Here is a 27,813-nt window from a genome sequence, read left to right as displayed (position 1 = left end):
AATGTCAAGTTCAAGCTCAAACAAGTTAACTGCCACTGCCTGAGTGAACAACATTTCAGTCATCTAACAAGGATTTGAAGTCAAAGGACAAATAGAAACTCATGAACACTGCAACTTCCTGCTTCAAACTAATGTCAGATGACAAAACAGGCAACAAAAGGACTGATTGTGTAAAAGCAGTTTTATTTAAGTCATGTCTCCTACAGCCAGTACTGAATCAAATCATGGACAGGGGGACGTGTAGGTGGTCTCAAATGAATCACCTGAAATAGGAAGAGAAAATGAGCTGGATCAGGTTTAACTGGATGTGCTGGAGCATGATTAGGATAAAAGCATACTTGGCTGATAGTAGTCATAAACCCTTATGATCATGATCATCTTCAGCATCAACCCTCTCCACTAGTGGGGAGAATGATTGGGGTGAAGAACCGAGCTGAGGAAAAGACAATTGTTTACAGACAAGTACATGTGAAGGAGCTTCAAGCATTTTGGGACTTTCTAAATCTTAAACCTACGAACCAGTGACGTATCTGCTGTGAAGCCCGACAGGAGCTTAATGTTCACTAGAACCATGTTAGTGCTTGCTTTCACACCATCGTATCTGAATGTGGGTGATTGGGGAATAAAGAGGTTTATTCAAAAGGATCAAGAACAGCTTCCTTTTGGAAGACGTAAATTTTTTTTTTTTAAATGTTTTAGGACACAAATTCAAAGCTGTTCTTACTTCACCGTGAAGTTCAACATGAGATCGGCTCCAAGCGGTTGGCAGTCTCCAGTCACCTGCGCTTCAACACTCAGCGTTTTGGCGGCTTTAACGGGTGTTGGGATGTTGTAGAAACACGCAACCTATAGTATGAGTGCAGAGCAAACTAAGCACAGTAAGATTTGGATGTGCACAACAGAAGCTGAGGGAGTGAAGATACAGACCTGCACAGACACACAAGTGGATCCTGATGCTTTAACACTATATTTGCTGGGAATGTTCTTCAGCGGCTTCTCCTGATACAGCAGCCTGTTGTCCCGATTCACTTTGAAGCTATAAGAGTCTCCTCCTACTACTGAGGACTGTACGGTAACAGTGCTGGAGCCGTCCAAGCTGAACACTTGAGCAGCGTACACAGACAGGGCATGAAGAGCCACCACAGTGTCCTAAAAACAAGCACCAGATTAAAAACTCCTCATAAATGATTGCACTCATGTTTGGTAGTCAGAGGCACCTGGGTGGAGGAAAACCCTCCATAGGGATTCTGCTGGGTCACAAGCCAGTTGACAATGCGGTTAGCATAACTCAGATTAGCCGTCGTGAGAGGCTGAACAGAGAACTGCGAGCAGCACATAAGAGCTGATCTCCACCGCCAGAGTATCACCAGATGTCGTCTGAGACCAATGGACCTTAGTGCCTTAGGATGAGATGGAGAGGAGAAAATTGAGGACAAAGAACCTTATGAACAAATCAAGAGGTTGGTAAATCTCACCATCAGAAATGCCATGGTTTTTCAAGCAAGCTAAAAGCTGTGATCGAGTGGTGGTCTCTCCAGCAAGACTGAAGGTGTAGGCCAGCAGAGCCGTGGCATAAGTGTTTCCCAGGTTCCCAACGACAGGCCTCAAGCATGACAGAGCATTGGTAATGACGGGATCCTGAAATCAAAACAAATATCAGAAAAATCATCTGCAAGGAGCTCACAGAACTACTGGAGATAAGTTTACCGTTGTGGGGACGCCGAGTTCGAGCAGTGACGCAACAATGTAGGCAGTCATGGTCACCTCGTCACCAACACCACCCTAAAACACCACCACATTTGATTTAGAAGAACGGCCTCAAGACAATTGGTTAAGGCATAGTTTAAGAAACATGTATTGCACCTTCATGTCGATGTGGTGCAGAGTTCCCTGCTGAACGAAACAGCCGTCTGAACCCTGCTTGCTGATCAACCAATCCTTTGCACTCTGCAGGATATGTGGATCAATGAAGACAAATTGCCTCACTAGACCAAAAGACCTCATGACAAAAGCGGTCAACCTGGTCGTGAAAAAGGTTGACAAACTAAACTTACAAACTGCTGGTGCCACGACAGATTATACACAATAGTAGAACAGAGCAAAACTCACCATGTATTTGATTCATCATAACCAAATGTACTGTATGAACCATCATTATGTCTGTAGTTCAGTTGTCTTTGGTATCCTGATTGGGGCAAAAGCAACATGTAAATTGGTCAGGGAGTGTCTGAAGAGAAGGACTAAACCTCTTTGGAATTTGGTCTCCTACAAAGGTAAAGTGGATTTGGTCATCCATACCTTTCTGAAGGTATCCTGTGGCGGTCTCTCGGATGGCTGCGGTGAGTTGCTCCGTGACTTCCAGGTACAGCAGGATGTAAATATTGGGAGCAAGAACAATCATATTCTGTTCTCCACAGCCATGCGGCATCTGTAATAACCTATCCAGATTATTCAGCGCACGACCCATTATGTCCCCTACAAGATGTCAAGCATTAAACCTACATCAGAAACCGTTATTCTACCAACCTACACATGTCAGTTTCTACTCGATGAAATGTTTTACCAAGGACTGAAAGAGAGCATCTGGCTGATCCCTGAACCACATTTTTTGGAAATGTCAGAGTCACGTCTTCAGAAAGAACGTTTCCTGCAGACCGAAAAGAACGGATCAGAATTAAGCTCTAAACTAAAATTTAGCTGTACAGGGAGAATGGATTGGGGAATCATTGAGTGCTAACAAACCCTTTGGACACAGTAACCAACTCTGGGTGTTTGTCCTTTCAACTCCTTCAGGCTATAAAAGCAATAAAACACCACATCAGTAGCAGCATGATCTCCATGATCAAACTCCAGTAGGCTGGTTAACACTCACCAGGACAAGACTTCGAGTGACTACATCAATGCGTCCTCTCGTCGGCACAGTCACGACTTCAGTGCCACATCGAGACCGGGAGCTTCAGCTGAAGCACTGACAGTCACATTGACAGTTCCTGCAGTGACAAGTGTATATTAGGTGTTGCTCACTTCCTGTCTAATTTAGAGAGGCAGTCCAAAACTGACCTAGAACAGAAGCTGAGAGAACCCATTTGAAGGTCTTTCTCCCATTGGCACAAAGACAGGATGAATATGGATCAGTATATGGTTTAAGAGTGAAGGCCGTGGATGAAGCTGGAGTTACTTTAACCTGCCAATGAAACCGAGCACATGGAGCAAAGACACATGACCTTCTATACCCATCTATCTCTATAGAAATATAAAAATAAACCATCGCAGACCATGATGCACTTGGACAGATAGCTGAAGACCGTGGCCTTAAGCTCAAAAGATTCCCCACGGACGGAGTACGGCAGGGAGAGCTCCAGGAAGAAGGGCTGGAAGACCGTCAGCTGAGCAGGAGGAGCCAGACCGAAACCTTTGAGGACAGACAGAACGCCTCAGTCTCCCATGTGGTGATGGTGTCAGGAACAGTGAGAGGAACTTGTGTGGATCCAGTGTCTCTGAAAGACAGCAGAAGAGAAAGATAAGAGGAACAGAAGTAAAAACGGTGGTTAAGTAGCTTTAGAAGGAATTCACTAACCCCACTTGAGCAAGCTGCCAGAGCCATGTTTCTGGAAAGTAAGTCCTGACAGTCACTTCTGAAGACGGAGTGTCGGGTCCAGGCTTTTCTGCTTCTGGAAGAGCAATTTCAGCAGGAGCCATTTCAGCCATGGCTACAGGAGGACCATTCAAATCCATCACTGAAAGACAAGTTATTTTACCCATTTACTCTGAACAGTAGTAGTGTCTGCAAAATAAGCATTGTTCATAACTGCCCCTCGTTGCAATTATGGAAATTTTAACAAACAGTTTGTCCATCCACAAAGCAAGCGGAATAACCTCCTACAACAAGGCAAGTTCACCATGTCATGCAGAATGGTTTATGGAAAGAACTACCCATCTGCATAGACCTACTTTCTGGAAATCTGCGATACAGCGGGCACGGCGGGGCTCGTACAGCAAGATTTGTTGCGATCTTCATTCCCAGGCTGTCAACAAGTCACAACAATTTAAAGTCAATGACTGCATGCTATTCATTGACTACATGATAATTTATGGTTTTCTACCTTGAAGGTTGTGTAGGCTTGATTTGTAGGAGCAGTGTAGGCAGAATCTATCTGAAAAGCTAGACCGGGTCGAAAACCTAGACACTGTGGTTCATTCTCAACATTGTTTGGGTAACCTGACAGCGATCGCACAGGGAGCAAGTCAAACACCTGCGACCATAAAACAGTGTTAGTATGTATGTTGTGGTCACAGTTTATAGGTGTTAAGTTTGTCCAATTGATCCATTAGCATTACTCATTCTAAAGCCAAACCTTACTGTCAATCAAGACCAACAACAATTTAAATCAACTGGACATGGATACCATTTTAGCACTCAGACGTCTGCCTGGCTCCAAGATCCAGATGCTCTGATCTACAGCACTGATGCCACACAGAGATCCTGCTTCAGCAGAGACAGTCAGAACATTTCCCTCAGCAGGAACGGCCGTAGCAGGAGAGAACTGTAGAGACACCTGGAACAAGGACCAACATGCTGTAGGACACATCATCATACCCCACTTGAAGGCAAAAGATGCCAGCGCACATCATACCTGGTTTTGGAAAAGAGTTTGTCTCAAACAATGCACTACCAACAACATTCTCACTGGGCAGAACGCAGTAGACCAGAATCTGCACTACTGGAGCCCTATCGACACTGACAGACAGCTGGAACGACAGAGCCGTGACGATATTAGAAGCCCTCACTTTGACTGTCTGAAATCCATGGAGGACGATCAATCCTCTGGACAAGACCTGACAAAAACAAAAAGGTGCATAATCAGGTGAGAGCAATGTTTATAAAAAAATAAAAATAAAAACCTTATGTCCACTCACCATATAGATTATGCCAACACTGTAGACACCAGCCTCTCCAACAAAAGAATACTTCACTGTCACTGGAAACGCAGCATCAAATTTGAGTGGCTGCTCAAGCTTTACTATAGTCAGTTCACTAGATGGGTTACTGGAAGCATCAGGTTGGAGAAGCTAAACAACCCTTGTATCTGCAGTGAAGTATGGTGATTTGTAACCACTGACAACCGCGGGAGTCGCACTTGCCTGGGGAACAACGAATGGAATGGGTTTCTAGCAATTGTGAGAAATCCATTTCACAAAGCACAAAGAGCAAATCGTACCACCAGATTCAGGGTGGCTTTAGGAAGACTAGCAGTGAAGAGGGAGAATGTGGCCAGTCCTTTCTGGTTTGTGGTCAGACTCTGCAGCAGTTTGTTGGGCCAGCTGTTATCCAGGAGATAAACTGCTTTGTTTGCGACTGGAGTCCCATCAAAACGAGACATGGATATCTGTTAGGAATCAAGGTTAGAAAAGGGAACAAATGTGAAGGCTTCTGTGACAAGGGGTGAACTTTTACTTGCCTTTCCTTTAATCGTTGATCCAGGTTCAAAATAATCCGGGAGGTCCACAAACGTGACCTTGCCGACTTCAAACGTAATGGACACTGTTGCAGATTTTGACATCAATACATCTGGGGGAAAATACAAACACACTGAATAAACAAGTCAACTTCCACCGTACACATGCCAATGGTTCAGATCAGTCAATAGCTCACCTGTTCCCACCTCAGTGACATTCACAAGAAAAGTGTCTTGCGTATTATTTTCAAATTTGGTGTTAAAAAACACTGATGTATCGACGGTGAGGGAGGCACAGCCTGTGGCATTCATCTGGTAGCAAAACAAAGTCACATTTAAGTCAAGCACAAGCAGAAGAAAAACCCTCCACTGTAAGGCAGGAGTCACACCTTTGCAGTTTTAGTCAGGCAACGACGGGTCACATCAGGAACCACAACGTATGGAAATGGATTACGGCACACTTCCACCAAGGCTCGACCAGGGACAGGTTGGCCATGTGTATCTGGAAAATGTCACAAGGAACAAGATCAAGAACTGACCAACCACAAGACAAGAAACTAAATGTCACTCACTTAGCACAAGCCTCAACTTTCAGTCCAACATTTGCAACGCTGTACGTCTGTGGTGCGTTAATGGTCACGTCAAACTTGGGCAAAACTAAACCAGATATAAAAGTGTTGTAAAACCTAAGATCTGTCACTGAACTGTTGCACATTATATACACAATGTTCATAACAGCTTACCATATTTTTTCACCTCAAAAACATGGGAGATCATTTGGTCACCAATAAAAGCCTTTAGTGTGTACATCCCTATCTGAGCCTCTGGGTTTAGCTCGTGAGAAAGCTGCAATATCCATCCCGTTTAGGAAATGTTCGTCCACTGACCAATTCGGTTATTATTATAGTCCTATTAAAACAATGAACAGCTCAGAGAAATACTGCAAACAAAGCAAGTAAAAAAAAAAAAAAAAGCATTGGCTCCATTGCACCAGAGAATTCTCACCTCCACCACCACCAGACTGTACTGCAAGACACAGAGACAGGAATGGTAAGCATTTAAAAAAGAACACACTGATGCAGCAATCATTATAGAAAAATCAAATTGCAAAACCTTACAATAAATATGCAGTTTGTTCATGGTCAGGCCTTACCATCTGATCAAGAGGCAAAAACTTGCTATCCATGGTGACAACTCGGAAATTCACTGCAAAAACGGCATTAAAGGCTCACATTCACTATTAGAGCTGCATGATTCTGGATAAAAAAAATAATAATTTGTGACATTTTAACATGTACACCACTAGGTGGTGATGAAATCAAAACAATCATTTGAAGCAACAATTGCAAACCTACAGTATATGACAACTGCTCGCTCTGGCTCAGCAGCTCCAACGCAGATTTGAATGTTCCGTTTGATTTTCTAAAGTTTAATTAATAGTCAAATCTTTGTCATTTAGGAATAAGGCTGTGTGGATGTCTGAATCAAGATCACTATCTCTCAGCGATTAACCGTGCAGCTCTAGGTTGTATGTTGAAGCTCGGAATTTAAAGGGGAGTAGGGGACATATCATAAAAATCTGACTTTTTCTCCCATGTTTAAGTGCTATATGAATCTACCAACCCAGAAAACGTGAAAAGTGACCCAGTAACTTTTTTTTTGTAAACCTTTCAACACTGCACTGGCTCCCTATTAAACATTGTAAGTAATCAGCAATATTTTAAAATTTATGCAAAGCACTAAATGGTTTAGCTCCGCAGTACTTGAGCGAGCTCTTAACACATTATAGTCCTTCAATAGTCCTACGTCTATTGCAATCTCAATATTCCGGCCAGTTGATAATACCTAGAATATCAAAATCGACCGTTGGCGGTAGATCCTTCTCCTATTTAGCACCAAAACTCTGGAACAGCCTTCCTACCATTGTCCAGAAAGCAGACACACTCTGTCAGTTCAAAGCCAGATTAAAGACATCTCTTTGACCTAGCATTCACATAATACATTATAGACTTCTAGAATTCAACGTTAGGCTGCATAGATTACATCAGCTGGAACCGGTAACACTTCCTATAAATCCTGATGTACTCGTTACATCATAAGAAGAATGGCATCTACGCTAATTTTAGTGTCTTTGTTTATCCCAAGGTTTTCCCACAGCCTGCCGGATCCAGGTCGTATCCAGATCTGACAAATGACCTTCACCTGGACCCGAAGTCAACGCAGTGCTGAAGTGCCAACTAGTCTCTCCCTATGGAGGATCCCCTTACCACTCTACAGATAAAGCGTTGTTGGGAAAATTTGTTTCGCGTACCAACCCCGAAGTGACAAAATAAAATAAAATTCTGTATCAAAATTTATAAGGAAAGACCAGTACTTTGTTTAGGCTTGGTTTGTAGGGAATTCCAAACCTGCGCACATATATTCAAACGCACATAACTATAGAACCAATTCTTAATGCGCATGTGAACGCCATCAGCGTTTCTCACAGGTTCACATTTAAAGTCTGTGTAGAGAGAATGGTGTCATCTTAGCGGCCCCTAATTTAATAACAAATGATCGCTGCGATGGAAGGGAATCAATCAAAACAGTAGGGAGTCGCACGTTTTGTTATTGCCGGAGTATCCGAAGCTCGTGTAAAGGATCGGCCTCTTGGGAATAGAAAGCTCATTTGCATTTAAAGGGACACACAAAAAGGCACATTTTTGCCCAAAAAGGGGCAAATTTGACAAGCTAAAATAGATGATCAGTGGGGTATTTTGAGCTGAAATTTCACATAAACCTATGGTTTCCCCAGAATGTGTTTGTTAACTTTTGAAAAGGGGGATCACACACGACCAGCGTCGGCCAATAGTGAGCCTACGTGGTGACGTGCAACAGACGCACTACGCGAAAAGACTCAACGCCCAGAGAGAAGGAAATGAAAAGTGGAATAAAGTCGTTATTTTTGTTTGTTTTAGCACACAAAAAGTATTCTCATCACTTTATAAACTTAAGATTGAGCCACTGGAGTCACTTGGACTATATTAACGATCTCTTTAATAACTTTTCTGGGCCAGCAAGTTTCAGACCCTTAGAAGCCTATGGAGGAGTGAGACAGCTCTCAGATTTAATCAAAAATATCTTAATTTGTGTTCCGAAGATGAGCGAAGGTCTTACGGGGTTGGAACAACATGAGGGTGAGTAATTACTGACAATTTTCATTTTTGGGTGAACTAACCCTTCAAAGAACACTCAGTGAACACCATACATCATTTAACCACTAGACGGCCACAAAGTACAACATGATCAATGAACTTGTTTGCATTGGGGATTCATTTTGTCATCTTTAAAACAATATCAGCATAAACATTTCTGTTCTCTTCAAAGCCCATGGTACTCACGGCCTTTTCTGTCCATCAACAGCAAAGAGGAAAAGGGCTAAAAGAGCCCTTTCCAAACACAAATCTCTCTCTCTCTCACAGCCATGAACAGCAATCATCCAAGACTAGACAGAAACCCTGCAGCACTCCTGTTATGATCCACACTGCTCTACAGCTTAACTCTAAATCAGCTGCACTGATGCCAGCGTTATTTAAACACTCTTAATAAATCAGACCAGCTTGATTTAGCACTCATAGGCAATCTGGACATCTTTAGGGCGGAGCCTCTGTAATTGATCACAGGGTTGCCAATTCTGAAACACAAGCTCTATATGCATGTTAGTTTTTTAAAACTCTGCAGGAAAGACAAGTTATCCCATCAGAATAGATTTCCACGAATTTACGGCAAAGTTGGAATTCTATGACAATCAAAGATGTCTCTTTCATTCCTGCACAATTTAATAGGCCTATCTTAGAAATGGATGAATGGGGCATTTACGATGTCAAAAGCTAAAGCATAACTACTGTACAAACTCATCTGAACGTTTTATCAGAGGGGTTCAATCTGATTAAATCTGTGATCCATATGTGAGGTGAAACTATTGCTTTGGTCATTAAGACACATCTTCCAGCACATGTTTTGTGTGACCGATTTGTTTGCGGCAGCTCTTGTTTGGCTGCACTAGTTAAAAAAGTCAAATCAAATTGAAAATCTACATTAAACCTTGAATTTTTTAAAGAATAAAAATGTTTCTACTTTTTCCATGCATGTAAATATTATTGATCATGTGACTCTGTACATACAGTCAGATTTTCTTTTATTGCTCAAGATGCGCTTTGGATCATCTCAAATCATGCTGGAGAACATTCGCATTATGGATTTGGAAAGCGATGGATTCAGTTCACACAGTTTTGTGATCAACGTGAGAATGTGTATGTTGAGACCACAGCTATTATTTTACCATGCTATTACACACCACTTTGTTTTTAGGATGACAAAAAATAAAATTGAAATTCCATTTTTAGTCTGCCTCAGCGGCCCACTGTTCACAAAAGCTGGGTATGAATTCCACTTTTATTGACGTTAGAGGAACGCATTTGTATGCTCCTCAAGCGTTCTTAGAACTTAATTTTGGTTAACAATTTGTAACATTCCAAGAACATAAAATGTTCAGTTTCCTTTATGTTACTAGAATGCTATTTAAAGGTTAGTATGGTGGTCCTGAAACATTCAATCATTCAAACACCTGTTGTGAACAAGCACTGAAAGAAAGAGAAATGAGAACACAAACTACAACTGACTTCAGCCACAGCCTTAGATGAAATCAACTGAAGAGAAAAGACATTAAATCTGTGAAGATCTCAGCAGAAGAGGATTAAACAACTCCACAAACTTCACTTATTAACCAGATTGACTATTTCTGTCAGACGTCTACAGAAGTTCTTATTGAGAATTAACAGAGGTTTAGTTGAAAATGTTTTGTTTGAGGTCACCATCAAACAACCCTTGACTTTTAAGTCTTTTTTCAGCAATTGCAGGTATTTTCAGTAAACATTTCTGCATTGATAAAGCAGATCAACGTGTCTGTTTTAATGGTCAAATGACTGCATTAAAGAGATTAAATGCTTTAATAATCCGTAAACTGTAGCAGTGGGCCTTATGACTATTCTGTTGTGCATAACTGAGGAACAACTGATGTCAGCACTGTTTGATGTTGACCAATCAGGGGAAAGGGGCATTTCATTTCTGGTTATTCATAAACTGACGTTTCACACTGCACACAAACACTGGGCTAAAGTCCTTTTTTTGCAGTGTCAATGTTGGACAAACATAGCATGTGACCCGTTTACATAAAGGCTCTAGCATTACACATTGCTGACTATGTCAAGTTTTCTGAGTGAACTTTTTGAAGGTAAGAATGACAGTCTCTTCACTCCAATTGTCCTGTTTTCCATTGCTGTTTGACATTTTTCCTATCATATGCAGAAACGACTGTTTATGTAGGCATACACCAAGCAATGTTTCCTTGACTGCCTAAAGTGTGTGAATTGAAAGCTCACTAGTAGTTGTCAGTTGCTAAGCATCTAGTTGTAACATTATAACACCACATAATTTCACACTGTACAAGTTTGGCACCGTAATTTGGCGTTAACAATAACATTGCACAAGCAGAACCAATCCTGTTCCAGAGCAGGGTTTCATAACCCCAGGTAAAAAGCAGTGCTAACCCTCTTTAAAATTACAAAAACTAAAATGCTCATTTACCCAGGGTTAAAAGCTGGTTCGTCAAGTGAATGACGATAACCCAGGGTCAAGTGCAGTGTGAAAAGCCCTAAATTTACACAGCTTATTACCATGGTTGGCAAAGTAAAGTTTTTTAAATTTGCCAGTTAATTAATGAAGGGTCACCGGCAAACAAAACACCTCAAAAAAAATAAATAAAAAATAGAAAACACATTAAAGAATCTCAACTGCCTGAGTGAGCCATGTTTAGGATTTGAAGTCAGAGGACAAATAGAAACTCATTAACACTGCAACTTGCGCCTTTATATAAAAAAATAAAAATAAAAAAAAGATAAGGAACAAGAGGCAACAATAAGACTGGTTGTATAAAAGCAGTTTTATTTAAGTCCATGTCCTACAGCCAGTACTGAATCAAATCATGGACAGGGGGACGTGTAGGTGGTCTCAAACAAGTCACCTGAAATAGGAACAGAAAATGACTTGGATCATTTAACAGTGAATTCAGGGCAAAGCATGATTAGGATGAAAGCATACTTGGCTGATAGTAGTCATAAACCCTTATGACTGCTGGCTTGAGATTTTCCACTTTAAGAACCTGTTTCAGCTGCAGAGTGTAACTCATGGGGACGCCTTTGGGAACCTGCAAGACAGAAAGGATGAACAGCAGCACATGAGAACATGGCAGCTAGAGAATTATACCCAGTGTACAGTCTCACCTCTTTCAGATACACTAGGACATGATCATCTTCAGCATCAACCCGCTCCACTAGCGGGGCAAACGATTGGGGTGAAGAACCGAGCTGAGGGGAAGAGACCATCATTTACACAATTACAATTGAAAAAGCTTGGGACTTTCTAAATTGTCTTAAATACAAACCAGTGACGTATCTGCGGTGAAGCCCGACAGGAGCTTAATGTCCACTAGAACCATGTTAGTGCTTGGTTTTACACAACTGTATCTGAATGAGTTGATGGGGGAATAAAGAGGTTTTGTCAACAGGATTAAGAACACTATGTCCTGAAACCAGCTCATGTTTAAGACTCTTACAAAAGGAAGCTAAGCCAAAGGTGTTCTTACTTCACCGTGAAGGTCAACATGAGATCGGCTCCAAGCGGTTGGCAGTCTCCAGTCACCTGCGCTTCAACACTCAGCGTTTTGGCGGCTTTAACGGGTGTTGGGATGTTGTAGAAACATGCAACCTATAGTATGAGTGCAGAGCAAACAAAGCACAGTAAGATTTGGATGTGCACAACAGAAGCTGAGGGAGTGAAGATACAGACCTGCACAGACACACAAGTGGATCCTGACGCTTTAACACTATATTCGCCTGGAATGTTCTTCAGCGGCTTCTCCTGATACAGCAGCCTGTTGTCCCGATTCACCTTGAAGCTATAAGAGTCTCCTACTACTGAGGACTGTACAGTAACAGTGCTGGAGCCGTCCAAGCTGAACACTTGAGCAGCGTACACAGACAGGGCATGAAGAGCCACCACAGTGTCCTAAAAACAAGCACCAGATTAAAAACTCCTCATAAATGATTGCACTCATGTTTGGTAGTCAGAGGCACCTGGGTGGAGGAGAAGCCTCCATAGGGATTCTGCTGGGTCACGAGCCAGTTGACAATGCGGTTAGCATAGCCCAGATCAGTGGTCGTGAGAGGCTGAACAGCGAGAACCGCTAGCAGCACATAAGAGCTGATCTCCACCGCCAGAGTATCACCAGATGTCGTCTGAGACCAATGGACCTTAGTGCCTTAGGATGAGACGGAGGGGAGAAAGTTGATGACAAAAGAACTTGATGAACTTAAAACAAGAGGCTGGTAAATCTCACCTTCAGAAATAGCAAGGTTGTTCAAGGTTGTTAGAAGCTGTGATCGAGTGGTGGTCTCTCCAGCCAGACTGAAGGTGTAGGTCAGCAGAGCTGTGGCATAAGTGTTTCCCAGGTTCCCAATGACAGGCCTCAAGCATGACAAAGCATTGGTTATGACAGGATCCTGAAAGCAAAACTGATATCAGACAACAGCCAGAAAAGGAAGGCCATCTGTAAGGAGCTCATACAACTACTGGATCGGTTTTACCGTGGTGGGGACACCTAGTTCAAGCAGCGATGCAACAGTGTAGGCAGTCATGGTCACCTCGTCACCAACACCACCCTAAAAAAACACCCATCAAATGGATTAAAAACACTTAAGAGTCTATGGGTTACAGTGAATTTGATAAAGCGTATACCTTCATGTCGTTGTGGTACAAAGTGCCCTGTTGCATGAAACAGCCATTTGAACCCTGTTGGCTTATTAGCCAGTCCTTTGCACTCTGAAGGACATTCGGATCAATGAAGACAAAGCGCTCCGCTAGACCAAAAGTCCTCATGACAAAGGCGGTCAACCTGGCCATGGATAATGTTAAAAACAACAACTTAAAAACTGCGGGGGACACAACGGTTACACAAGACTAGAACGACAGCGTAAAACTCACCATGTATTGGATGTATCATAACCAAATGTGCTGTATGATCCGTCACTGTGTCTGTAGTTTAGCTGTCCTTGGTATCCTGTTCAAGTCAAAGAAACGCATGTCAGGGGGGTTATTAGGGAGTCTTGACAGCTTCAATGTGAAGCACAGGACTGAAAGTCCTTAAGATTAATTTAGGCTCCAACACTCAAAATGGATCTGTTCATCCATACCCAGTGTTGGGGAAAGTTACTTTTTAAAAAGTAACTTAAAGTAATGGACTAGAAACCAATTCCATTACTTTTCATAAAAAGTAATGCATTACATTACTTTTGCCTTACAGGCTGGGCTTGCTGGTTTATTTTTTTCTAAATCTATTTTTGAAATGCATATTTACACGTGTACAGTACAAGGCGCCGCTCAAACAAACCTTTCAGCTTCTGCAATTCTGGATTAAAGAACAAAAGGATACAGGTAAAGGAAGTTCAACACTCTTATTTCTAAATCTAATAAAGTAATCTTTGCCTAGTATGGTTGAATTAGATCACTGAAGGTCAGCCCCCCCCCAATACCATACCTTTCTGAAGGTATCCTGTGGCGGTCTCTCGGATGGCTGGGGTGAGTTGCTCTGTGACTTCCAGGTACAGTAGGATGTAAATATTGGGAGCAAGAACAATCATATTCTGTTCTCCACAGCCATACGGCATCTGTAATAACCTATCCAGATTCTTCAGCGCACGACCCATTATGTCTCCTACAAGATGTCAAGCATTAAACCTACATCAGAAACAGTTATTCTGCTAAACATTACCTGTCAGTTTCTACTCAATGAAATGTTTTACCAAGGACTGAAACAGAGCATCTGGCTGATCCCTGAACCACATTTTTTGGAAATGTCAGTCTCACGTCTTCAGAGAGAACGTTTCCTGCAGACCGAAAAGAACGGATCAGAATTGAGCACTTGGCTAATGTTTGGCAATACAGGGAGAATGGTGTTTGGGAATCATTGAGTCCTAACAAACCCTTTGGACATAGTAACCAACTCTGGGTGTTTGTCCTTTCAACTCCTTCAGGCTATAAAAGCAATAAAACACCACATCAGTAGCAGCATGATCTCCATGATCAAACTCCAGAAGGCTGGTTAACACTGACCAGGACGAGTAGACTTCGAGTGACTACATCAATGCGTCCTCTTGTCGGGATGGTTACGACCTCAGTGCCACATAGAGTCCGGGATGCTTCAGCTGAAGCACGGACAGTCACATTGACAGTTCCTGTAATGACAGACAATAAGTGAGCAACACCTCATACACTTAAAAAAAAAAGGTTTAAGGGTTTCCATATTTGCCTTTCACATGTCAGATTGAATTTGTTCTTTGCATTTAACCAAAGTTAGCACACATACATAAGGAGTAGTGAAAATGCAAAACAAGGACGCATCCAGAGCAGAGGGCAGCCATTTTGCTGTGGCTTGGGGTTTAGTTGCCTTGCTCAAGGGCTCCTCATTTGTTTCCTGCTGGTATTGAGAATAGAACCCGCAACCATTGGGTTACCAGTCTGACTCTCAACATAAGGCCACGACAGAGAGAAAGAGACTTAACCAAGAACCGAAGCTGAGAGAACCCATTTGAAGGTCTTTCTCCCATTGGCACAAAGACAGGATGAATACGGATCAGGATATGGTTTAAGAGTGAAGGCCGTGGAGGAAGCTGGAGTTACTTTAACCTGCCAACAAAAGAGTGCACATGGAGCAAAGACACAGGACCTTATCTTTTCATATCTATTATATAAATAAAAATAAACCATGACAGACCATGATGCACTTGGATTGATAGTTGAAAACTGTGCCCTTCAGCTCAAAAGATTCCCCACGGACGATGGAGTACGGCAGGGAGATCTCCAGGAAGAAGGGCTGGAAGACCGTCAGCAGAGCAGGAGGAGCCAGACCGAAACCTTTTGAGGACAGGCAGAACGCCTCAGTCTCCCATGTGGTGATGGTGTCAGGAACAGTGAGGGGAACTTGTGTGGATCCAGTGTCTCTGAAAGACAGCAGAAGAGAGAAATAAGAGGAACAGAAGTAAAAACTATGGTTAAGTAGTTTTAGAGGGAACAAGATGCTTCACGAACCCCACTTGAGCAAGCTGCCAAAACCAGGTGTCTGGAAAGTAAGTCCTGACGGTCACATCAAAAGAGGAAGTGCCACCTCCAGCACTTTCTGCTACTGGAGCAAGAGGCATTTCAGGTTTTGGAAAGGCTGCAGGCGGACCAAAATTAATCACTGAAACAAAGACAAGCTAGGATTACAAAAGCCATTTGAGTTGTTTTCCCATTTATCAATTTTATATAAATCAGGTTTGTGCACACTGCAAGGAAAACAGTCTTTGCGATCAAAGATTCACACTTAAGAGTAATATACTATGATGGGATAATAGTGGTCCAGTTAAAGGGAGAACATGGGCTACAAATGCACAGTACAGTAAAGTACAGTAAATGGGGGTTTTCCTTAAGCACACATACAAGTTTTTATTTGGCCAGGATGAAGAGTTCATTTTGGAATTCATTTAATAACTGAAAGCTCAAAGTAACCCATTGTAGCCATAATCAGTGCATTGTATTTTGGATGCACTTTAAGGGTCCGTGTAAACGACTTCAACTAAAAACAGTAGCGCATAGAGATGTTCGGATCAGCTCTAACGTCACCCGATTCTGCGATTAAAAATAAATCCACCCGCCACCAACCTGAACCAATGATTTTCCCTGATTTAGATATCCACACCCAATTGTTGCACTACAATTACTCAGATTTAAGTGCAGTGTAGAGTAACTGCAGTGGGCTGCTTTCAAAGAAAATCTGTTTAAAGTAAATTATTTGGCAAAATTACATTTCCTTAATAGCTTAAACAGGCTTTACTCACTTCAAACTTAATTGTCACAGTTTCTGTTTCTTTTTGAACACACGAGAAGGTAAAGTTCAGCCCGAGCAAAGGCTGTATTAGTTTGTCATATACATACAGCACTTCACAGCTGTTATACATTACATACATTGAGTCATCCTGGTTACAGTAAAACGTTCGGATAATTTTTGCCTCCATTGCTGCTTAAACATGCGCAACTGCATAGTTTAATGAGTCTGCAAATTAGTGCCTGATGATAACCACTAGGAGGTGCTCTGGCAAGGTTTTGCTTTAGAGATAGGTCTATACGTTGTTGTAAACGGGTGTGTTTTACCATGAAATGAGTGACGAGTCTTAATTAAAATCACCACATTAATGACTTCTCTCATCCACCCGCAAGCCACCTGAAATTCATTGGAACGTTATTTTTATTACTTGGCCTGAGGATTACATGCAGTGTCCGCAGATATAACCGTGATCTGTGCATCACTAGCGTTTCTTTATAAGGTGACATCGCCAACACATCTAGGCATTAGTTGTGCCTGTATATACACACACAATGTAAAGAGTCATGCTAAACTTCTCACTCCGTAACAGACAGCCCTATATTGACAGTTACGGAGCAATCCTTTACAAACCATGTCATGGTAAGTACTCCTTTTTCTTGTTTTACCAAGTCATATCCAATTTCTAGATCAAGAACCTAACAGACATACCGTCACGGAAGTTGCGATAGTAGTTCAGGTCTCTGTACTTCAGGCACTGAGGTTCTCGGACATGCAGATTTGTTGCAATCTTCAACCCCACACTCTGTCAGAGCAACAGAGACAACAAAGTCACATGGGAAATGGAGTTAGTTGATGAATTTATGTAGCTTGTGTAGTTGACTTTAGTCATTGATTAGCATATTCTGTCTTGATAACCTATAAATCGCGTTCCAGGCTTTATGTAAATTTTAGGTTTAGCGATGTCACTGAGGAAACTTGTGTAGTCCCGGCTAGCAGTCGTTTGTTGTATTCCTTAAAGCAATTTCTTTCAAATAAAACATCTCCCTTTGCTTTGAACTTTGAGCGTCGTAACTTTGCAGATGTTGTTTATGCTCAAACAGCAACATTACACTAACTAAAGTTAGAAAAGTGAAATCATAATCAATTACCTCTTTAAGGACGCTTTCCTTTCACATATAAGACGTGCACTTCAATTAGGAGACAGAACGCAGGTTAATGCCTTTACATGACGGGCAAAATCAAGGTGAGTGTCGATCAGTTTATGCTTAACAGAGGTGGGGGACTCCAGTCACATGATTTGAGTCAATTTAAGGACTTGAGACTTGCTCTGCCAAGAGTCAAACTGTCCAACTAAATGAAACACTGATCGCCATAATGGGCACCATAAACATTTTCAATAAAACCTCAACATTTAAACCTGTTAATTTTCAAAAAGACCTGTAGACAAAATAGTTTGGTTGGTAATTAAATGTAACATTTAATTTAATATTCAACAATATAGATCTGCCTGCATTGGCACTATTATACAAGATGACATCACGGTTTACTCCAGAGCGGCTATATACTTATTTTTTTGCATTCCTCTCATCTATGTAAAGCTGCTTTGAAATAATCTGTATTGTAAAAAGCACTATAAATAATAAATGTGACTTAAGGACCCATATTGTACATCTTTCTGAAGTTTTATTTTAGGTTTTGATTTCCTTAATATATATTTGCAGTACAAGTACCAAAGAACGTCTCAATATATATATATATAACAGCTCTTTTCTCAGGAGCTCTGCCCAAAACAGGTCGGTTTTGGCCTACTTAATATTCATGAGCCTCTCTTCTGATTGGCCTGTTGTTTTCTGAGTGACCCATCATTGGTGGGGGTGGTGACTGAAGGCGGTGACTTAGTTCTGACATCACATTTATATGGAAGTCACAACGGCTTGTGAAGAGGCACAGCTACTTTATGCAGGCTGTGAGCATTTGTCTGTGGATCGACTGTTTTTAAACTTATATGGTAGTTTCATAGCCCCTAGACCTCTGTTATGGAAAAAGCCAAGAAATTTCCGTTTTGAAAATATGGGACCTTTAAGAGAGATGTAATGTCTCTTCAATTGATTTCATCGAAAGCTGTGACTGAAAGTCAGTTGTACTTGTGTTTCTTTCCTTAGTCAAGGACAATTTACACTCTAATTTTCTGTTTGGTAATGTAACTTGACCCTTAGCAGAATTAGATTTCTTGAGGTAAGCCACTGACTAAAGATGCAGAGCAGACAAACCAAGGAAGCCGTGACTTGAACACGTGTGACTTTCTCCCACCTCTGATGCTTAACAGTTTATAACCTTACTCTGATAAATGAAAACAGGTTAATGAGTTTACATGGTCACAGACAAACACGATTACAAATTATTTTGTACCTTGAAGATTTCGTAGGCATGGTCTGTAGGAACAGCTCGACGGGACCGAACGTTCGGACACTCCTGTTCTCGACGGGGCCGAACGTTCAGACACTCCTGTTCATCCTCAACTTCATATGTATAACGATCTGATAATGATCCTACCAGGAGCAAGTTGAATACCTGAGAACATTTTGCCGGGGGGAGGGGGAGAGAGAAGTAAGACACATCAAAAATGCCTGGAGTAGCTGGTTGAAGTAGCTTTCCACCTTCTGGCTTTTTCCCTTTAAAATGTCACTGTTAGTGCTAATCTAGATAAATAAAAATATACATTTTAATTGATAAACATACAATTTTTATAACAAACAAAATTCTGTAACTATTTAAGTTCACTTTTTTTAAGTATCATCTTTGAAAAGTGTGCTCTAAAGCATTCAAGATGTACAACAGTTTAAGTATAAATTTAATTCAGGTCAATGGTCAAATTCATTTTTGACTGACACACGAAGAGCACCAAAGTTCAAACAGAAAATCTGATCAGTGGCACATGGATACCATTTCCGCACTCAGACGTCTTCCTGGCTCCATGATCCGGATGCTCTGATCTACAGCACTGATGCCACACAGAGATCCTGCTTCAGCAGAGACAGTCAGAACATTTCCCTCAGCAGGAACGGCCGTAGCAGGAGAGAACTGTAGAGACACCTGGAACAAGGACCAACACGCTGTAGGACACGTCATCATTCCCCACTTGAAGGCAAAAGATGCTAGTGCACATCATACCTGGTTTTGGAAACACATTTCTGTGTCAAATGACGCACTAGCAGCAACTACATTCTCACTGGGCAGAATGCAGAAGGCCAGAATCTGCACTACTGGAGCCAAATCGACACAGACAAACAGTCTGAACGAAACCGTACCATTTGTGACCGTATCAAAAGCTCTCACTTTAACCCTTTGAAATCCATGGTGGGCGATCACTCCTTTGGACATGACCTAACAAGACGGAAATGATACATAAAAGATGGCAGACAAACAGACCAGCACAGCAATCAAAACAGCAAAGATAACTACAAAAGCACTGTCCACTCACCATGTAGATGATGTCAGTGTTGTAGTCGCCAGTTTCTCCAACAAAAGAATACTTGACCGTCACTGGAAACGCAGCACCACATTTTAATGGCTGCTTGAGCTTCACTATAGTCAGTTCACTAAACATTGGGCTGTATGGAGTAGCAGGTTGGAGAAGCTGAACAACCCTTGTATCTGCAGTGAAGTATGGCGATTTGTAACCATAAACTACTTCTAGAGTCACACTTGCCTGGGGAACAATGAATGGAATTGGTTTACGGTGACAAGTTTTCATTTAAAAATAACGATAAAATCAAGTCGTACCACTAGACTAAGCCCAGCTTTAGGAAGATTAGCAGTGCTGAGGGAGAACGTGGCCAGTCCGTTCTGGTTTGTGGTCAGATTCAGCAGCAGTTTGTTGGGCCAGCTGGAACTATCCAGGAGATACACCTCTTTGCTCACTATTGGGGTCCCATTGAAATGAGTCACAGATATCTGTTGGGAAAGAAAGTTTAGGAAACATTACCAAAGCGAAGGCTTCTGTAACGAATGATGAACTTTTACTTGCCTTTCCGTTAATCGTTGATCCGGGCTCAAAGAAACCTGGGAGTTCCACAAACGTGACTTCGCCGACTTCAAACGTAATGGACACCGTTGCAGATTTTGACATTAGCAAGTCTGAAAAACCATAACCACAAACATTAGCACACCAAATAAACATCAACTTCCTCCAAGCATGTGCCATTGGTTGAGATCAGCCAATAGCTCACCTGTTCCCTCCTCTGTGACGTTCACGTTAACAAGAAATATGTCTTGCAGATTATTCTCAAATGGTGTGTTGAAAAACACTGATGTATCGACGGTAAGGGAGGCACAGCCAGTGTCATTCATCTGGTAGCAGAACACAGATGGTCATGTTGAAGTCAACCACATGCAGAAGAAAAAAACCTGCACTGTATATCGGTCACAGACCTGCACGATTTCATTCAGGCACAGACGGGTCACCTCAGGAACCACAGCATATGGAAACGGCTCGCGGCACACTTCCACCAAGGCTTGGCCAGGCACAGGTTGGCCATATGTGTATCTGGGAAACGTTGTAAGGAAGGAGATCATGTGACCAACCACAAGACAATGCAGCAAACAAGAAAATAAAAGCTTCACACACTTGCCACAAACTTCAACTTTCAGTCCCTCATATCCAACGCTGTACATCTGTGGTGTGTTTAAGGTCATGTCAAACTTTGGTAAAACTAAATAAAAAAAAAAACAGCTTTAAATTAGGGCCTCAGATCTACAGTTGTACTTTTGCACTCAAACATAATGACTTACCATATTTTTTCACCTCAAAAACCTGGGAGATTGTTCGATCACCAATAAAAGCCTTTAGTGTGTACATCCCTATCTGAGCCTCTGGGTTTAACTCATGAGAAAGCTGCAAAATCCACACCGTTGAGGAAACGTTTGTCCACTGACCAATCCGGTTATTATTATTGTCCTATTAAAACCATGGGTCAGAAAAAAATAAAAATATAAAGCAAACCTTATGTTAAATTCAAACAGAACACCCAGAAATAAAGCAGGATTACACAAGACTTGCACTCACCTCCACCACCACAAGACAGTACTGCAAAACAAAGACAGGAATATTAGACAGTGACTTGTAAAACAATCTTTTGGGGATACTTTCAAGTCTGCTTGTTTGAGTCACTGTGTTAAAAGCATCAAATAGACATAGCAACAAGTAGTTTTCAAAAAATAAATACAAGCTTTTAAGCTTAAACCGACATGAGGGTATGACAATTTATTTGGTAAAATATACTTTTAATCTGTTTATTATTTTAGAAATATGACTTTTTAAATGATACTAATTAAGAAACTAAAACTGCCAGTAGGTGGCAGTAAATGTCTATATGAGCAAGTCACTTATTCGATTAATTCAAATGGCTAATTCATTAAGGAATGCAGTAATTGCTTCTCTCTATGAATGGGCCATTGAATAGGTTCCCCCGATTCACGATAGTGTGAATTCCTTCAGAAACATCGCGGTGTTGCTCGGAGAAGCTGTGACTTTTATACGTAACAAAAACAGACAATTGTGTGTCTAAAATACACAATATTGCCAAAAGTTTTGGTACGTCGGCCTTTACATGCACATGTACTTTAATGGTATGCCATTCTTAATCCGTAGTTTAATATGGAGTTGGCCCACCCTTTGCTGCTATAACAGCTTCATCGTTTCTGGGAATGATTTCCACAAGGTTTAGGAGTGTTTATTGGATTTTACCTTTCTTCTTGAAGTGCATTTGTGAGGTCAGGCATTGATGTTGGAGGAGAAGGCCTGACTCGCAGTCTCCGCTCCAATTAATCCCAAAGGTGTTCTATCGGGTTGAGGTCAGGACTCTGTGAAGGTGAGTCAAGTTCCTCCACACTAAACTCGCTCATGGACCTTGCTTTGTGCACTGTTGCACAGTCGTGTTGAACAGGACCATCCCCAAACTGTTCCCACAAAGTTGGGAGCATGAAATTGTCCAAAATGTCTTGGTATGCTGGAGCATTAAGAGTTCCTTTCACTGGAGCTAAGGGGTCAAGCCCAACCCCTGAAAAACACCCCCACACCATAATCCCCCCTCCACCAAACTTTACAATTGGCTCAATGCAGTCAGGCAAGTACCGTTCTCCTAGCAACCACCAAACCCAGATTCGTCCATCGGATTGCCAGACAGAAGCGTGATTTGTCACTCCAGAGAACACATCTCTCCACTGCTCTAGAGTCCAGTGGCAGCTGCTTTGCACCACTGCGTCCCACGCTTTGCATTGCACTTGGTGATGTAAGGCTTGGATGCAGATGCCCGGCCATGGACACCCATTCCATGAAGCTCTACGCACCGTACTTGAGCTAATCCTAAAGGCACACAAAGTTAGAAAGTTGGCGACTTCTGCGCACTGGGAGCCTCAGCATGCGCTGAATCCGCTCTGGGATTTTACGTGGCCTACCACTTTGTGGCTGAGTTGCTGCTGTTCCCAATTGTTTCCACTTTGTTATAATACCATTAACAGTATCATGGTACCATGCTTGAATTCACTGAGCTCCTTAGAGCAACCCATTCTTTCACAAATGCTTGAAGTGTCTGCATGCCTAGGTACTTAATTTTATACACCTTTGGCCATGGAAGTGATTGGAACACCCGAATTCAATGATTTGGAGGGGTGTCCCAATACTTTTGGCAATAGTGTATAACATTATTAACTTGTTTTACTGAAGTGTTCAAATGTAAAATCAGCACTTGTGCATGCAACTCGGGACAAAAACAGCCCTTGTGTGAAATTGCTTAACTAACATATTATATAAGAGACAAACTCATACTGGGACATTTTTGCCCAGATATCTTAACTCAACCTTCAAGAATCCCTCTAAAGTTTGTAGCCCTGCTTCATGTTCGTCACCAATCAACTGTATAAAATGTAAGATGAACTACGCATGCTGTGGCGGATGCGTTAATTTTAACACGTTATTCCCTCCCCCCCCATATGACTGATTAATTAACGCGTTGAATCAACAGCCCAAATAAATACACAAATAACCATTTTAGAGAAAAAAAAAAAAAAAAAATGCACAAGTATGATGAACTTAACTTTGTGCATTTAAACATGACATGCACTATATTTCAATTTGTTTGCAGCAAGATTGCTCAATGTCAAAAGAGATCAGGCCTCACCATTTGATCAAGAGGCACAAACTTGGAATCCATAGTAACAACTCTGAAATTCACTGCAAAAAAAAAAAATATATATAAATAAATATATATAGTCAATTAATGCTCAAATCCATTACTCTAGACACTTGAAAATGAACTTGTAACACAACAGACTTTCCATACTCCTAATAGTCATCCAAGTGTCATTTGTAGCTCACCCGTTTGTCCTGGATTGTAGATGGGTTTGTCTGTTTGGATGAAGGTCAAAGGTAGGTAAGATCTGAACATGACTTTCCTCTCTTCGGTCATTTTGAAACAGCTCCCTTGAACTTCCACCTTTATCTTCTGCACTGAAACTCCATCTACTTGAGGAGCCTGTAGAGAAACATGTTAATGTACATCAAACTAGACAAAATGTTCATGTGTAGAATGATAACAGACCTGGAAACTAAAGCAGCGGTAAATCTCTGCAGAAGCAGATCGCTGCTGCACAAGTGGAGTTGTCCTGTTTTTGTCATCGAACAGAGAAATGGTCATTGTGAGACTATCGTTGGGTTTCAGAAGAATTGCACACAATTTGGCGTCAGTGCCTGACTCAATCACTGCAGGGAACGTCACCATGAATAACCTGTAGAAACATAGTCGGGTCAGAACATGTACTTGTGTAAGTGTACATTCATAGAGAGAGTGGGCGACATTGTCAAGATTAAGAATAAAGAACAGACACTGCAAAAGTAGGCCCAGGTCCTGCTGAAATGCAAGGTGGGCCATTATTTAATTTTTTCCCCTGTAAAAGATTTAACTATATTTTATAACAAAAAGAGCAGGTCTTAAGAGACATTATAAACATAGGACTGGTTACTTGCCCTGTCAAAATTTCACTGGCCCCACTAAATATATAATTGTATTTAAATAAATAATGTTTCATAAAAGACGCTTATGAACAAAGTACAAGCAATAGCACAAATACAATAGAACAAAGACTTAAATATATATATATATATATTATATCATAGGCTATCTTAGCCTAAATAAGCTGGTGTGTTCCAAAACAATGACAAAATTTGCATTTAGGAGATATGCATTCAAAACTTAGTCTCTCACTTCTGCTAAAATGGATCACGTATTATGACATCACCGCGGTCTTCAGCTTCTCATCACATCAATCTGTCCAAACAAATGCTCTCTAGAATCCGAAGCGTCCCGCCCCCCTATGATATAAATACCACCTGGCCAAAGCGACCGTGGCTTTACCTGACTGTACGTTCAGTAGTAAACGGACGCTCAATGTCAGCTGCTCGTGCTCATCAGTTTCATCAGTTAACTGCTGGAGTTACTGGAGTAACATATACTCCAGGATATTGTTTATTTCGAGTCGGAGTGACTGTCAGGCACGTCTGAAAGCGAGTAATTTTAGAAAACAGGATCAGCGCTGACTCTGTTTTGAACGATTCAGTTCGATTTGGTGAACTGGTTCAACCGGTCGAACATCATACCGTTGTCATGTTACGGAGCAATATGGGTTGGAGATGTGTGTTCGGTTGCTCAAATGCTCGAGTTGTATTCCATTTTCAGAATGAAATGGCTACAATTTATTCACACCTCTGACGTTACTATTGAATCCAACGTATCAGCGCACGGATTAGTTTCCATGGTGCTGTCAAGTATGACTCACTGTCAGGCGGGAAGGAAGTCGACCGGAAGTTGAAGCCGGCCGCGTGCCACCATCTTGTAGCAGAACTTCACCTGCAGTTAGCATCCCATTGACTCCCATTCATTTTGGCGTCACTTTGACAGCGAATAACTTTACATCTGAGGCGTTTAAAGACTCCATTTGTCCATTATTTATTTCTAAAGAAACACGACAATGTATAAAATGCTCCATTACCTTGCAGCTTATGTTATGGCCCCGTAGAAGCAGTTTTTGTAAAAGTAGGCTAACGATTGCGTCATAACCACGCGACTCTCTGTCGCACAGTAGAGAGATTACCGTATGGACGGGAGGAGAAGCTCGCGGGCAATCGGGAGGACGTAGAGGCAAAATGACAATATAATTAATCAGAATACCTAGCAAAAGTTGCTCCTGCTCCAAGATCATGGACACCTCCTACTCACACTCTCCGTCTCTGCAAGATTCGGAAGGGAATGATTCAGATTTCTCTTGGCACAGCTACTAGAAGACAGACGGGTTGCTCACGTGGTCCATGTAACACTTTGCTCGGTTTGAGTCGGAGCGTCAGGAAAGGAAGTGCTAAGAAATCGCTAAAAATGGGCTTCACTTGTCTCAATTGAGTTCCAATGGGGTCGCTGTGTCCATTTCTTTTACTGTCTATGCTCACTGTCTGTAATGTAAACTATACGGTATTGGCTTTTTGAAAAGGGGGAGGAGCCATTCAAGATGTTCCGTCAGCTTCCTGTTTCAGTGGAAATTACGTCAACATCATACACAGCTGCACGTTTCAAGCAAGGGGGTAATCCATCAGCCGGAAACTGAAGCTTCCCCGGGGCCGCCATTGATTAGCAGACCATCACATGCTGTTAGCATTCCATTAACTCCCATTCATTTTAGCGTCACTTTGACAGCGAATAACTTTACATCTGAGGCGTTTAAAGACTCATTTGTCCATTATTTATTTCTAAAGAAACATGAAAATGTATAAAAGGCTCCATTACCTTGTATCTTACGTTATGGCCCAGTAGAAGCAGTTTAAAAAAAAATAAAAATAGGCTAACGATTGCATGATAACCACGCGACTCTAATGCACAGTAGAGAGATTACCGTATAGACAGGAGGAGAAGCTCGCGGGCAATCGGGGGGACGTGGAGGCAAAATGACAAAATAATTAATCAGAATACTTAGCAAAAGTTACTCCTGCTCCTAGCTCATGGACACCTCCTACTCACATTCTCAGTCTCTGCAAGTTTCGGAAGGGAATGATTCAGATTTCTCTTGGCACAGCTACTAGACGACAGACAGGTTGCTCACGTCACATTATCTTTATATATGCTACATCAAGCTTGAGTCTGCGCAGTACGCTCAGCCATCAGGAAGTGAGTTCTTGTAATTTACTTCACTTTTCTCCGCTGAAGTCTATGGGGTCGCTGTGTCCATTTATTTTACTGTTTATGGTTTCAAGGCACTTTAAATGGTGGTAGCGTGGTCTATGAACGGTACACCCCTCTAGTCTCACAGAAATGATTTGACCCAAGTCTTAAGCAACCACTGACCCATTCAAACCTGACAAGTGACAAGTGTTGATATTTTATGCATCTCACGCAAATTAAACAAATTAAATATGCGTTTACGCGTGCTGATTTCACACGCAAACACATAAATTAGTTAGATACGTATTTTACGTGTTGTTAATAGTAATGGGAAACCAAGGCTCTCTGAAGCGTTTGAAACGGTTCATTACCCAAAGCTTTTAACACAATGCGCATTAGCGACATTTGGTGGTCACGCTTTCTCCACCATATCTAACACTGCAGAGCAGAAAAAGTACGTGACCAAACAAAGCTTCGGAAGTTCGTGACAGTGGAATCAATACAGGTCTATCTAATCTGATAATTTGTACCAATGTTTTTTTTTTTTACAATTCATGTTGTAGGGAAGTAGCTATCATGTTAAATCATTTAAAGAATTCCTTCTGGATAATCATTTCTCTTTTACACATCAGGTGGGGTCACAAAACACAAATTCTCAAATCAGCTGTTCCGACCATACATGACTTTCGAAGCTTTAAATGTCATCAATCATGTGGTATTTCGATGCAATTTCGATACAAGCATCAGTACTATGCCATACAATAGTACTTTGAAAACTGCGTCGGAGCTCTGGTCCATCAACATCACATATTAAAATAAACGTGTTTTTGAACCTTTTGGCCTTCCATAGTAGCCTAAACAACGCGCTTACTGAATTGAGTTTCTTTCGCGTCTCTTTGCGCGAGAACGGATGAAATCGTTTGAATGTTTATGAAGACCGCCTCATGTTTTAAAACTGCTCTCTAGTTTCTAAATAAAAAGTCGAAAACCAATTTAGACTATCAATTAACTCAATAGTAGGCTACTTACGGTCCTGTCTTTCCATCAACAGCAAAAAGAAAAAGACCCAAAAAGAGCCCTGCCCAAACACAAATCTCCTTTACAGCCATGAAGAACAATCATCCAAGTCCAAACGTCAAATAAGAATTGCTTTCAGAAACCCCGCAGAACTTCTGCAACGATCTACCATTATTTACTG

General features: G+C 41.5%; 3 protein-coding genes and 1 long non-coding RNA gene across 4 annotated transcripts in view; all 4 read right to left on the bottom strand.

Moving 5' to 3' along the window:
• Positions 1–6,334, bottom strand: part of LOC307164193 (alpha-2-macroglobulin-like) — a 45,587-nt gene extending 39,253 nt beyond the window's left edge. Inside the window, exons 1-2 of the mRNA XM_079880674.1 lie at positions 6,200–6,334; positions 6,029–6,113 (exon numbers count right to left, since the gene is read on the bottom strand). Coding sequence (XP_079736800.1) covers positions 6,029–6,113; positions 6,200–6,266 — 152 coding nt within the window. The 5' untranslated portion in view covers positions 6,267–6,334. The remainder of the gene's footprint in view (positions 1–6,028; positions 6,114–6,199) is intronic.
• Positions 374–3,728, bottom strand: LOC307166080 (alpha-2-macroglobulin-like; the record flags this gene model as incomplete). The annotated part of the gene is given in 19 exon segments (XM_079884211.1): positions 374–433; positions 520–601; positions 725–846; positions 928–1,149; positions 1,218–1,317; positions 1,319–1,400; positions 1,476–1,638; positions 1,708–1,782; positions 1,864–2,020; positions 2,110–2,185; positions 2,299–2,475; positions 2,564–2,647; positions 2,743–2,794; positions 2,873–2,955; positions 2,958–2,990; positions 3,061–3,184; positions 3,276–3,413; positions 3,419–3,497; positions 3,578–3,728. Coding segments are annotated over 19 exon segments (2,040 nt in total), but the record flags the coding sequence as incomplete, so codon positions are not given.
• Positions 5,466–5,950, bottom strand: LOC307164968. The gene is made up of 3 exons (XR_013822369.1): positions 5,846–5,950; positions 5,654–5,768; positions 5,466–5,569 (listed from the first exon to the last, which is right to left on the bottom strand). It is a non-coding gene; the product is annotated as an uncharacterized lncRNA (long non-coding RNA).
• Positions 6,335–11,423: 5,089 nt separating the features above from the next.
• On the bottom strand, positions 11,424–27,813 carry LOC307164938 (alpha-2-macroglobulin-like). The gene is made up of 34 exons (XM_079882162.1): positions 27,645–27,813; positions 24,012–24,198; positions 23,789–23,945; positions 23,592–23,644; positions 21,479–21,499; positions 21,205–21,370; positions 21,041–21,125; positions 20,845–20,959; positions 20,643–20,763; positions 20,441–20,550; positions 20,197–20,367; positions 19,895–20,122; positions 19,585–19,797; positions 19,357–19,506; positions 18,823–18,984; positions 17,122–17,215; positions 15,639–15,789; positions 15,325–15,550; positions 15,113–15,236; positions 14,664–14,785; positions 14,534–14,585; positions 14,354–14,437; positions 14,089–14,265; positions 13,536–13,611; positions 13,290–13,446; positions 13,139–13,213; positions 12,892–13,054; positions 12,629–12,813; positions 12,342–12,560; positions 12,139–12,260; positions 11,938–12,019; positions 11,777–11,860; positions 11,595–11,700; positions 11,424–11,517 (listed from the first exon to the last, which is right to left on the bottom strand). Exons 1-34 carry the CDS (start codon positions 27,722–27,724, stop codon positions 11,477–11,479), a joined length of 4,359 nt encoding a protein of 1,452 aa, XP_079738288.1. The 5' UTR covers positions 27,725–27,813; the 3' UTR covers positions 11,424–11,476.

The sequence above is a fragment of the Squalius cephalus genome, assembly GCF_949319135.1.
Source record: "Squalius cephalus genome assembly, chromosome: 1".
Lineage (NCBI taxonomy): Eukaryota > Metazoa > Chordata > Actinopteri > Cypriniformes > Leuciscidae > Squalius > Squalius cephalus.
The sequence above is the reverse complement of the archived record's forward strand: the minus strand, read 5'-3'. Positions and strand labels throughout refer to the sequence as shown.

Excerpts from the sequence above, each read along its gene's own strand:
- LOC307164938 (XM_079882162.1), bottom strand. The coding sequence starts at position 27,724 with ATGGCTGTAAAGGAGATTTGTGTTTGGGCAGGGCTCTTTTTGGGTCTT. Across the intron at positions 13,214-13,289 it reads TGTACCACAACGACATGAAG|GGTGGTGTTGGTGACGAGGT; the intron begins GTATACGCTTTA and ends GTGTTTTTTTAG. Across the intron at positions 12,020-12,138 it reads ATGTTGACCTTCACGGTGAA|ATACAGTTGTGTAAAACCAA; the intron begins GTAAGAACACCT and ends CAACTCATTCAG.